The 12,500-nt window shown below is 33.2% G+C and overlaps 1 protein-coding gene across 5 annotated transcripts in view; it reads right to left on the bottom strand.

Moving 5' to 3' along the window:
- Window positions 1–12,500, bottom strand: part of LOC144968384 (glutamate receptor ionotropic, kainate 2-like) — a 159,577-nt gene that overhangs the window by 11,979 nt on the left and 135,098 nt on the right. For all 5 annotated transcript variants that reach the window (XM_078906674.1, XM_078906676.1, XM_078906677.1 and 2 more), the window contains 3 exons: window positions 3,573–3,725; window positions 2,314–2,415; window positions 1,385–1,543 (listed from right to left, as the gene is read on the bottom strand). In XM_078906674.1, coding sequence (XP_078762800.1) covers window positions 1,385–1,543; window positions 2,314–2,415; window positions 3,573–3,725 — 414 coding nt within the window. The remainder of the gene's footprint in view (window positions 1–1,384; window positions 1,544–2,313; window positions 2,416–3,572; window positions 3,726–12,500) is intronic.

Below are 12,500 nucleotides of genomic sequence, written 5' to 3' on the forward strand. Positions count from 1 at the left end.
CAATATAGGATTCACCGCCAAGCAACTCTTTTCCTTACCCTCCAGTAAAACGGATTGGTGCTCACAGCAAATTTGTGCAACAATTCGTAAAAACTAAACTACAATGATTTTCCTCAAGTCAACAAAATGTAGTGAAAACTTTGAATTCGCGACAATACTCATTCAATTTCGTTAATTTCTTTTCAACTTTCCTCTCCGAAATGTTCAGTGTTTGCTTTGTTTCAAGTATTTCCATTTTAAAAGCGGAAGAAACTGTAATATCGCCTAACAGACGTCATGTCTCGTCCTACTTTAAAGTGTTGCTGTTGGCTTGAGATCCCTTGTTAAGTGCTTTGACCAATGCACGTAAGGAATATGGCGCTATATATATATATATATATATATATATATATATATATATATATATATATATATATATATATATATATAAATATTGAATGCAATGGAGCGAATTATTATTTTAATATTTACCACAATGTTGGTGTCAGTCTACATCGATGTTTCAGGTCTTTTCAGCCATCGTCAGGACTGTGTGTTACATGAGTTTGGTTTGTTGTGTGTTGTTGCTTGTTGAAGTGGTTCCGGTTTGTAGTTGATCACTAAGTACTTCCGTCGATGTGGACAAATACTGTACATCTCATTTTTCGTGTTGAGTGTGGCTTCATGAGGGTGTTTGATTATAGTATATTTCTCTTCCAGGCATAAGCTACATTGTTTTGATGTCGGTGTGTATCCTTGGTGCTTTAGATATAATTTTCCATGAAATGTTGTGGTCTAGTTTGTTGCCTTTTAATTTCCAAATATGTTCGCTGAGTTTTGTGGTTTTTTTTTTTTGTTAGTGTTTCTAAATGTTGAGGTGTGGAGGTTGTATCTTGTTTTGAAGTTATTTTCCGTAAGTCCTACATATTTTTCTTGATTGTTTGTTTTAGTTTCGGTGACTGTGGCTTGGTAAATTAAACTCGATTCTAAATATTGTTTGTTTAGCGGGCAATGTTCCTTATTTCTGCAGTTGCATTTTCTGGTGGGTGGGTTTTGCTCTTGTCGTAGGTTTATTAATATGTTTTTGGTGTGGCTTGAAATTATTTGTTCTATGTTGGGCATACACGAGTAGCTTATTTTTATGGTATTCCTGTTGATAATTTTATGTAGCTTGTGGTTTTTTGGAAAGTGTGTATCAATTAACTTCAGGAACTGCTGTCCAATGTTTGTGCTGACGTTTTAGCCGAAAGGTGGGTTGAACCAAGTAATATGTCGTTTTCTTGTTTTGCGTTCTTCACCTGTGTGTTGAGGTTTACATGAGAGGGGGGCATATATATATATGCTCTAATTTTTTAATCTTTTTGTTTGTAAGTTGACGAAGGCTATGGTTACATGTTATACTCACCACATAAGCAGCTACCCTGTACTTCTTTCTTGTTGAGTTACTTCCACCGCTGATTGTGTTCCCCTTGTTCTCCACACCTCCGATAAATGATCCGTCAATAGGCGTTATGTTCTTTGGGGCTATGATGCTCAAACCATCGTGCCTATTCCATGTTCCAATCTACAGAATAGACGTAAAAGAATTTTAGAATATAAATCACATTATAACCCATCGCCAACAGTGAGACAATCTGTCAGGATTAAACAAAACACAGAAAACTGAAGGCTTAATTTGAAGTATCTATGATATTTGACTGAGGTCAACATAGTTTTTTTAATAAGAAAAATGAATACTAAGCTTATGTCTTAATAAACAAAAATGTCAATAACATATTTTTAAAAAAAAACAACAACAAAAGACTAAACGCGGAATGGTTCGGGGTCAAAACCCTTCTTCAGCCAACAACAAAAATCATTGAATACATAAATACATTACTAGATCGACGACAGAGAAATATTCGGCATGTCCTCTTCGTAGAAAATTTTGACAAAATATTTACCTTGACATAGTACCGGTTTGAGACCGCTGACCTTAACATGAGTGACACTATCTTATGGATCTTAGTAATAACTGAATTGGGAAATAGCAAAACTGACCAAAGCCGCTCTCCCATTGGCTGAATTTTTTCACTTTTTCCAAGCCAAACAGCATGAACAACGTCATAGAATTATATGAGCAATATTGCCAAAACAATCCCTTCGTAATATTATTTCGACAGAGCCAACGCTATTACTGACCAGGTACTCATTCAAACATGAAGTCGGTTAGATATTGCAAAACAAAAGTCTTTTCCAATGGCTCAATTTTTCACTGCCAACATCGGGAATCGAACCAAGCACCCACCACTCCGAGACTTAACTGTTATAGGCCAGAGGAGCCGCTCAACTTACCTTTACAAGTCCACTCTGGCGCAACAGCATCAAATCCAGATTGAAGTCGTATCGTTCATTTTTGTCAAATGTTATGGTCCCTGACAAGCCTTCAATTGTTGACTGGTGGAAAGAAAGAGTTAGATGAATAGAATCATGACGTTAAATCTAGTTTGAACTCGCAGCGTTCATTTTGTCAAACCTAACAAATTTTACTTCTGATTTGTTGTTTTTCTCGTTTTTTTTTTTTTTTTTTTATCATCGGCTTTATATGGCTGAAATACAGGTGTAACGTGTCATACTTTGTGAGTGTTTTATTGAAGAGAATGAATGATTTTTTAGATCTAAACTTACAAAGTTTAAAGAAAAGTCATATACAATCATCATGCCATCCACAATTCGTCTTTGGAATAACCTCATACAAGACGCTGTTGAATCACATGATTTGGACCATTTTACAACATACTCGTAACTATGTCATGCTGAATATTGCTTATGTAAAACTTGCGACAATACACCAAAGTTGGACTGCAAATAAAGGAAGAAGAACCAAATAAAAACTGTATGTGGAGCTCCTTATTCAAACGTCAGTCAATTGTTTTAGAAAATGTCCAAAGACGGACGAGAACAAATTTGAGTTTAAATCAAAAATATGTATCTTTAAAATACAGGAGAAAGAGGGGTGAGCTTATAAAATTATACAAAATTGTCCACAGATTTCCTTAAATTGACCACAATTATTATTATTATTATTATTATTATTATTATTATTATTATTATTATTATTATTATTATTATTATTATTATTATTATTATTATTATTATTATTGTTGTTGTTGTTATTATTATTATTACTATTAGTTTTATTATTATGATTAATATTAATATTAATATTATTATTATTATTATTATTATTATTATTATTATTATTATTATTATTATTATTATTATTATTATTATTATCATCATCATTATTATTAGTGTTATTATTATTTTCATTATCATCATCATCATCATTATTATCTTCATTATTGTACAGGAGGTTTATTGATACTAACAATTGAATATCTTGTCAAAATCTGAAAATTCGGGATAAATATGGGTATTTCATTAAGTAGAATAAATATAGACAGTCTGATAAAAAGCATTAACTCAGAATGTTTACAGTTAAGATCCATTTAACATTGAATTCAATAATTTGTTTGGCATCCGTCGTATCACTCTTACTAAAAAAATTACCACATTGTCGTTATGGGTCACATATATCTGACAATACTCACAGATTTAATAAAATTAAGAAGGCTTGCTCCGTGGTCCCACGAGTGAATCTTGTCACACGGGAGGCTGGCTGTACTTACGATGCGAGTGGCTGAATACCTGTCAAGACCGGTGGCAAATAGTTTGAAGGCATCGTACGCCAACGCTGTCTCCGTCTGAAAACAAAACACAGAAAAAATTAAAGCAAACATATTTAAATGTTATTAAATGAGTAAACAAACAAACGAACGAACGATAGAGACTATGAATTAAATTAAATGTGACCTGTCGTCTTGAAACGGTATTGTTGGTCAATTTCCAAACAAATGTGCTTTTAAATTCTTTTTGTTAGTTTACTTTCTTTTCTTTTTTTTTTCTTTTTTTTTTTGGTTTGTTTGGAGTGGTTTTGTTGCTTTTTTGGTTATTTTTTGGGGGTGATTTTTCTGTATTTCTTTTGTTTTTGTTTTTTTTGTTTGTTTGTTTTCTGTTTTTCTTTTTAGGGGGGGGGGGGTGTAAATTTTTGAAACATTAAACTGGGGGTGGGTTGTCACCTTAAGGAACGATGTCTGTTGTCATCATAAGACGAATTATAAATATTACCCAAGTTTCATATTTTGGTTACTAGATATCAATTTCATATTTCCACACGATTATGACTGACTTACCACGACATAATACCGTAATGACGCGATGGGTCACAAACATGTCACTTCAAATTCAATAGTTGTAACCTAAGGTCACTATACGGTATTAATAATGTCAATGTGAACCCGATGCTAAAAAGTAATTTTTTATAGCTAAACTTTTCATAAATGTAAGATTTCAGTGTGTGGCAATATTATAAACTATCTATATTTTCCTTTAAAAAAACATATAAACCTTTAGGTGCAAGTGTTTTAATTTTAACCAATACTCAAGTATTTAGCGTTTAAATCACTACGACGTAATACCTTTTTTGAGGCAATTAGTATGTACGCGACGTACACTTATCTGCAGGACTGATAACCCAATTCCTTAAGGGCTCATTGTTGTAATGGAAATCTTTTTAAAAAATGACAAAAATATATTGTCCAGTACAACAATGTTAAACTAGGCCTATAAGTGGGTTCGAAAATCAGACCTGCATATGTGTACACATCGGGTGTAAGGGTTCTTGAAATGAAATAAATGTCTTATGCCCTTTTTAGGATTGATAATAGTTGCATACACAACTCATGCTCATAAGCCATAAAGATTGTTTTTGCCATTAAGGGTACAAAACAGAACATGTCAAAACGAGGCAACCATGCATGTTGAATGGAAATGAATACATGATCGATCATAGTAGTAGTAGTAGTAGTAGTAGTAGTAGTAGTAGTAGTAGTAGTAGTAGTAGTAGTAGTAGTAGTAGTAGTAGAAGTAGTAGTAGTAAAAAAAACACCAAAAAATTGAGCTTTTATATAAGAGCAATATCCACTAATCGTGCGCAAATCGCTTTACAAAGGGTCCCTGACCAACAGCAAAACGTAATATGTAGAACGAGACATTGTGCCTCTTAGGCGATATTAAATTTTTTCCGACAGAGACAACGCTGTTAACGGCCAGGTACTCCTTTTACACCTGAGTACGGAATGAGTGAGGGAATGTGAGTAAAGAGCCTTTTCCAAGGACTCACTATACGCCGAGCGAGGCTCGAACCCAGGACCTTCCGATCCGAAAGCGAGTGTCATACCACAATACCACATAGTCGCACGTAGTAGTAGTAGTAGTAGAAGTAGTAGTAGTAGTAGTAGTAGTAGTAGTAGTAGTAGTAGTAGTAGTAGTAGTAGTATTATTATTATTATTATTATTATTATTATTATTATTATTATTAGTGAGTAGTAGTAGTAGTAGTAGTAGTAGTAGTAGTAGTAGTAGTAGTAGTAGTAGTAGTAGTAGTAGTAGTAGTAGTAGTAGTAGTAGTAATAGTGTCAGTGGTTATGAATATTGAATATGTTCTTAATTCTTCAGAATACATTCTTTGAATGCAAAGGATTTACATGATTGCTATGATAATCTTTAAATCAACATTATTTCATAAAGGTCAGCAAGAGATCGTATCATAACTATGCATTATACATTAAAATGATATTTAATAAATATTTATCTTAGAATGATAAATATTACAGGAGTAATATAACAGAAATGCTATGGGCGTGAATAAGAGCCATTCATATAACATCAACATAGGAGTAATAAAACAGATAGGCTATGGGCGTGAATAAGAGCCATTCATATAACATCAACATAGGAGTAATAAAACAGATAGGCTATGGGCGTGAATGAGAGCCATTCATATAACATCAACATAGGAGTAATAAAACAGATAGGTTATGGGCGTGAATAAGAGGCATTCATATATAACATCAACATAGCTTGATAATAAACACGACGTTTATGTATTCGCAGGTTTGATAACCCAAATTGATTGTTGTAATGGTTATTGTTGCTCACCGACGCAAAATGTCGTCCGTTTTAACAATGCTAAATTAGGCCTACGATTGGGTTCGATTATCAGACTTAGCTGCTAATTTGTGCACATAGGATAAACAAAATCAAATCAAATGAGACCCATGTCCACAAACCGGTATCAAATCGGGGGTGATTTTAGTGCTGAAAATTCATTTTATAGCTCGAAATAAGACCTTTAATTTTCGTTGATTTATTTGTTTTGTAAAGGAAAAAGAACAGACTACAGTCTGTAAAGAGACACAAACTGACATGTCATATGTATGGTTATTTCAAATTTAAGTTCACTTTTTGTCATCGTGTTCCCTCCGGCTTAATACCAATTCCAGAAAAGCATCTCAAAGTTTAACTCTCTCCTTACCAATCATTTTTAGTATTTTCCCAAAATGACAGGCTTACCCAGCAGAAAAAGTTTTTTAAAAAAACTCAAACAAGCTCTCTACAAAACAACTTTATGTTCTTATTGATTAAACAAAGATTATTCTTAAAAGTTTGTGATGTACAAAATAAATCTGTATGAGAACAATGTATATTGTGTCGTAACAAATGTGACGATTTTGCTGTAGGTGGTAAGGAGAGGGTTAAGCATGCTGCACAGCAGCAGCAGTGGATGGATACGTTAACATATAACACCACGTGCCGTATTCGCTATTCTGTTCTACTATGTTAAAGCACACTTTTTTTAATTGGCCAGAAAACCCGTCATTCGTAATATACGAATATTGATCGATTAATAATAATAATAATAATAATAATAATAATAATAATAATAATAATAATAATAATAATAATAATAATAATAATATAATAATAATAATAATAATAATAATAATAATAATAATAATAAGAATAATAATAATAATAATAATGATAATAATAATAATAATAATAATAATAATAATAATAATAATAATAATAATAATAATAATAATAATAATAATAATAATAATAATAATAATAATAATAATAATAATAATAATAATAATAATAATAATAATAATAATAGATCTTTATTGTCCATAAATATGGCAATTTGTCATTTAGTTACACTTGTTATAACGTTAAACGATAACTGTAACATTGAACAGATATTTCACTTCTACTTGTTTTCTCTCTCTCTCTCTCATTCTCTCTCTCTCTCTCTCTCTCTCTCTCTCTCTCTCTCTCTCTCTCTCTCTCTCTCTCTCTCTTTTTAGTCAAAATCTCTCAAATCTGAGACTTACTTGACGTATGATTTATGACGACCTCATTGAAGTCTCAAGTGTGAGAGGAATTAGAGATAAGAAATTTTGAAAACAAAAATGAGTCATTTGACTCGATCGATATTTGAAGGACGAGTTTTTTGGCCAACATTTTGATAATATACCTAGAGTAAGTCAGTAAAATGGCTCTCACTGGCTTACATACGACCGATATCTGAAGAACGCGTTTTCTGGTCAAATAAAATTGTATTTACATGCAGAGTGCGACAGTATCAGTATCATCATAATATATAACCCTCCATATCAAATCAGTATCATATTCAGACGATGAAAATTGAAATAATTATCGTTTATATATGACTTGGAATATGTTTATTTGTATTGAGGAAAATAAATATTATACTTTCTTAAAGGAATTAGATTTAGTATTTAAGGCTATTTTAAATTAATTTGAAATAATAAATTCGCGTCTTGTTCATACCATTTTTAGACAATTTGTAACATATGCAATGCGGCATGCATTTCTTCTAAAACAGGAATTCAAGTACGAACATGACATTAATCTATTTTCCTATAAAGGCTAGCGTTACGTAATGTACTCATCTTATACAATATAATATACATACATTCCCTGCTTATTAAAGTGATACTATATTTTAACCAGTTAACTGCCCTACTCTGGAAAGAAAACTCTTCCTATTTAAATGACCCTCATTTTAACAATACTCTCAAATCTGGAACTTCGCGATGTCCCAGGTTTGAGAGTTTTCACCAAGATGACGATCATTTCAATCGATCGATATTTGAAGGACGAGTTTTCTGGCCAAATTTTAAAATACGTGCCTTTCCAGAGTACCGCAGTTAACTGGTTAAAGGGATAAACTTTTCTAATATTCTTTTGAACAAAATTGAAATGAATTCATTTCCTCTTCTGAATTTGTAATGAGCCAGCAAATATATAAAAATATATTTTTTAATTTGATTTTCTATTACACATTTCTTAACTATTTTTTTCATCTGTGAAAGTCGGTGTAAACTTTATTCTATAAATTCAATTTTATGTTTAAATTATAAAATGCGTGTTGGTATGAAGGCCTCCATTCATTGAACATGTAGTCCTTCATGTCAGGGGCATTAGGTCCTTTGAGATGGATTTTGTATAGCGCGGGTCAGACAATAGCAATTGCTTGCTACCATTTGGATAGGACGCTAGTCTATCGTAAAGTGCTTTCCAAAATATCTAATAGACCATGCTATTCAATCATTGGTTGGACAAGGGAGGGGTGGGGGGTATCGACTTCACTCATGATGGATTTCGGTCTCATCGCGTGTGAGGCTAGTGCTCTACCAACTATCGGGACTCCTTCATCTAAGACAGTAAGTATTGTTCGGTTATGTGGTCTTGTGGTATGACACGACTTGCCTTCGGATTGGAAGGTCCTGGTTCCGAGTCCCGCTCTGGCCGGCGTATGTAAAGGCTCTTTACTCACATCGTACTCAGGTGTAAATTGAGAACCTGGCCGTGAACAGTTTTGTCTCTGTTGGAAAAAATGTAATATCGCCCAACATCCTGTCTCGTCCTACACGTTAAGTGTTGCTGTTGACAAGGGATCCGTTGTTAAGCGTCTTGAGCACATTTAGTAGATATTGCGCGATATAAAGTAAATCTCAAAAAGCTCAGGTTTCTTAAATTCAAGAAAACGTATGATTTTAAACTCTGATCATTTTGACTTTATACTCGAGTTGTCTTCGTTAATTTCATTCCGACATATTATCTGTTTGACGGGGTGGGCCCAATTTTGGTTTTGAATGTAAAGGAGCAGTCTAGTCATGAATCGATAATAGAATGAATGAATTCAAAGATGATATCGATATATAAAAGTATGACAACGTATTAGCCCGAGGGCGCGTGGAAAGGCTCGTACAGTAACTCGGGTGTAAATTGAAAACCTGCCCGTGAACAGTTTTGTCTTTGTCGGAAAAAGTGTAATTTGCCAAACAGGCATCATATCACATCCTTCACTAGGGACCCTTTGTAAAGCGTTTTGAGCACGTTTAGTGGATATTGTGCGATATAGATAGTTCGAAGATGACATCACTCAGGTCTTTATTACTTTTTGCCATCCGCGTTTATGAGTAATGCTCACTGAACTGTATTAACCTGACTATAAATTTCATGGATATACAGAGTTTTGTGTGTTGGTCCGTTATACTTCCGGATGGCAATGTTATGAGCTTCCTAGCCAAGCGCATACTATCTATAAAGTAAATCTAAAAAAAAGCCAAAGTTCCTTAAACTCCAGAAAACGTAGTTTTAAATTCTGCCCATTTTGGCTTTAGACTCAAAATGTCGTCATCAATTTCATTCCGACATATTATCTGTTTGCGAGGTGGGTCACATTTTGTGTTTTGAATTTAAAGGAGCAATCTTGTCATGAATTGATGATCGAATTAATTAATTCAAAGATGATATTGATATTAAAAGTATGACAACGTATTAGCTCGAGGGCGTATTCAATCTTTATCCATCCATATCCATGGATCGATATATCATGTGAATAGCTTGTGCTTCGAATTTCCACATTGCATATGGGGATAATATTATGTTTATATTTAGGTTGCGTGTAACACAGTGTGTTCAGACAGTTCATCTATGTTAGGAATAGTCTGATCGTTTATATATCAATCTGCATATATGTATGCATGGCAAGCCCTTTAAAGAAAAATATTGCATAAAAGATATCTGAGCTGTCATGTAGCGAGAACGAAGTTGAGGTCACTCATGTCTTTGTTATTGTTCTTTGCCATCCGCGTTTATGAATAATTCTCACTTAACTGTAGTAATCGGACTATAAAAGTTCATGGTTACACATAGTTTTGTGTGTTGGTTCGTTTTACTTCCGGGTGGCAATGTTGTGAGCCAACCGCAAACTATCAAGATGTCGATTTCCATTATAGGTGATCAAACGCTTTACGAGGGGTCCAAAGCCTACAGCAACACTTAGCATGTAGGACCAGACATAATAATGATCATGGATGGAATTATTAATGCACCAATCCCAACAGAAAACAGGCTCGAGCATTTTTACTTTAGCATTAATTTAGCACAATATCCACGAAACGTGCTCAAACGCTTTACAAGGGGTCCCTAGCTGACAACAACAACAACAACATTTAACATTTAGGACAAATAATGCCTTATATGCGATGAAACATTTTTCCCGACAGAGCCAATGCTTTTACCGGTCAGGTTCTCATTTTCCACATGAGTGCCTGTGAGAGAATTTGAGTAAATAACCTCTTCTAAGGACTCAAATTTGCTCCGCTTAAAGCTGGATTCGAACCCTGGACCTTCTGGTGCGACTTCGCGTATTATACCACAAGACTACATAGCCGTATAGATAGTTCGAAGATGACGTCACTCAGGTCTTTGTTATTGGTTTTTGCCATCCGCGTTTATGAGTAATGCTCACTGAACTGTATTATCCAGACTATAAACGTTCATGGATACACACAATTTTGTGTGGTGGTCCGTTATACTTCCGGATGGCAATGTTATGATCTTCTTAGTCAAGCGCAAACTATCTATACGCTTTATGCAATATTACAATAGACGCCTTGATAACCACGGCTCTCGGACAGTCGTCATAATGTAGACAATGGCAGTGATTGGTGAACATAGCAAACTACACCGGTTTTACAATTGATGGTATAATGTGTCGAAGTAAAACATCCACTGTTCCGCTTGATCAATGGAACTATGTGGAAACTTAAACGGTTATAATATAATTCGAGATAACTAGTCACCTATCTTGCGGTATAAAAACAGTAACAATGATCAGAGAGAGGTCCATTTCATTCACGTTATTGTTTAAAAATAACAATCCATGCTTGTCCGAACACGTTTGAAGATGGGCTACAAATTCCGTATTTTGATTGGTCAAAAATCTACAGGTTAATTTTATTCAAAAGTGACAACGTAAGAACCAGCCAGGTACTCTGTTTACACATTGATTACAGTGATAGAAAATGAGCAAAGCGTCTTATCAATAGACTCAATTTGACACTGACTAGAGTGGGACTTGAACCCGATAAACAAATAAATAATATTTGATTTGTCATTTTCCTTGTTTATGTGTGAGTATCATCCTTTCCTTTGCCTGATTTTATTCTTATCGACTTTGAACAATTTAAAAGGGTGGTTTTTACAACTTTCATGTGCTCTTTAAGGTTATTTTAAGATATTTAAACATAAAACGCATTGCTTTTTTCTTAACCTAGAACCACATTTAATATCAAGAGCATAGCATAGGATTCTATAAGGCCTCGTTTTAGTGTTTAAAAAAGCCGAGGACGGCTAGTCTGATATGGTGTAAATTATACATCGACAATATCAATAGGTGGGTATGATATCAGTAAATTTTAGAAATAATGTTCCTGTTGTGTTTTGATTTCTATTTCTGTTATTTTTAATTCACATCAATTCACATAAAACTCACTGCATTAGTTTTCTTTTGCATTAAAAAAAATACTAGAGCATATAATATATATCGTAATATCCCATTAACATGCTCAAATCGCTTGACAAGAGGTCCCCAGCTACTTAACATGTAAGACGAAACATGACGTTTATTAGGTGATATTAAACTTGTCTCCGACAGAGACAACGCTGTCTGTTAACGGCAAGGTACTCATATTACACCTGAGTTCGGTGAGAGAATGTGAGTAAAGAGCCTTTTCCAAGGACTCAATTATGCGCCGCTCTGAGCGACTCTCGAAAACTGTACCTTCCGATCCAAAGACGAAAGTCATACAACTAGATTATATATTCGGACTATTTCAAACTAATTACTAATTACGTTTTAAAAATCACGTTTTAATAAGACAAACATTTAAAAGTTTTTGTTTTTTTTAAATCCGTGACATAATACTACAACATCATAAGGTTATCATTATTTCGATTGTTTGAACAAGTAAATATACTTTAACAAATAAGCTTTCATCAATTTACGACTGGAGCGGCTTATAATGAATTACAACGAACAATGATTGAGGTACTGGATTGTAAGCGTGTAAAGCAATATAATAATAATAATAATAATAATAATAATAATAATAATAATAATAATAATAATAATAATAATAATAATAATAATAATAATTATAATAATAATAATAACAGTAATAATAATAATAATAATAATAATAATAATAATAATAATAATAATAATAATAATAATAATAATAATAATAATACAGGAT

The sequence above is a fragment of the Berghia stephanieae genome, chromosome 3 (genome assembly GCF_034508935.2).
Source record: "Berghia stephanieae isolate SIO BIC M18660-M18661 chromosome 3, UCSD_Bste_1.3, whole genome shotgun sequence".
Classification (NCBI taxonomy): Eukaryota; Metazoa; Mollusca; class Gastropoda; order Nudibranchia; family Aeolidiidae; genus Berghia; species Berghia stephanieae.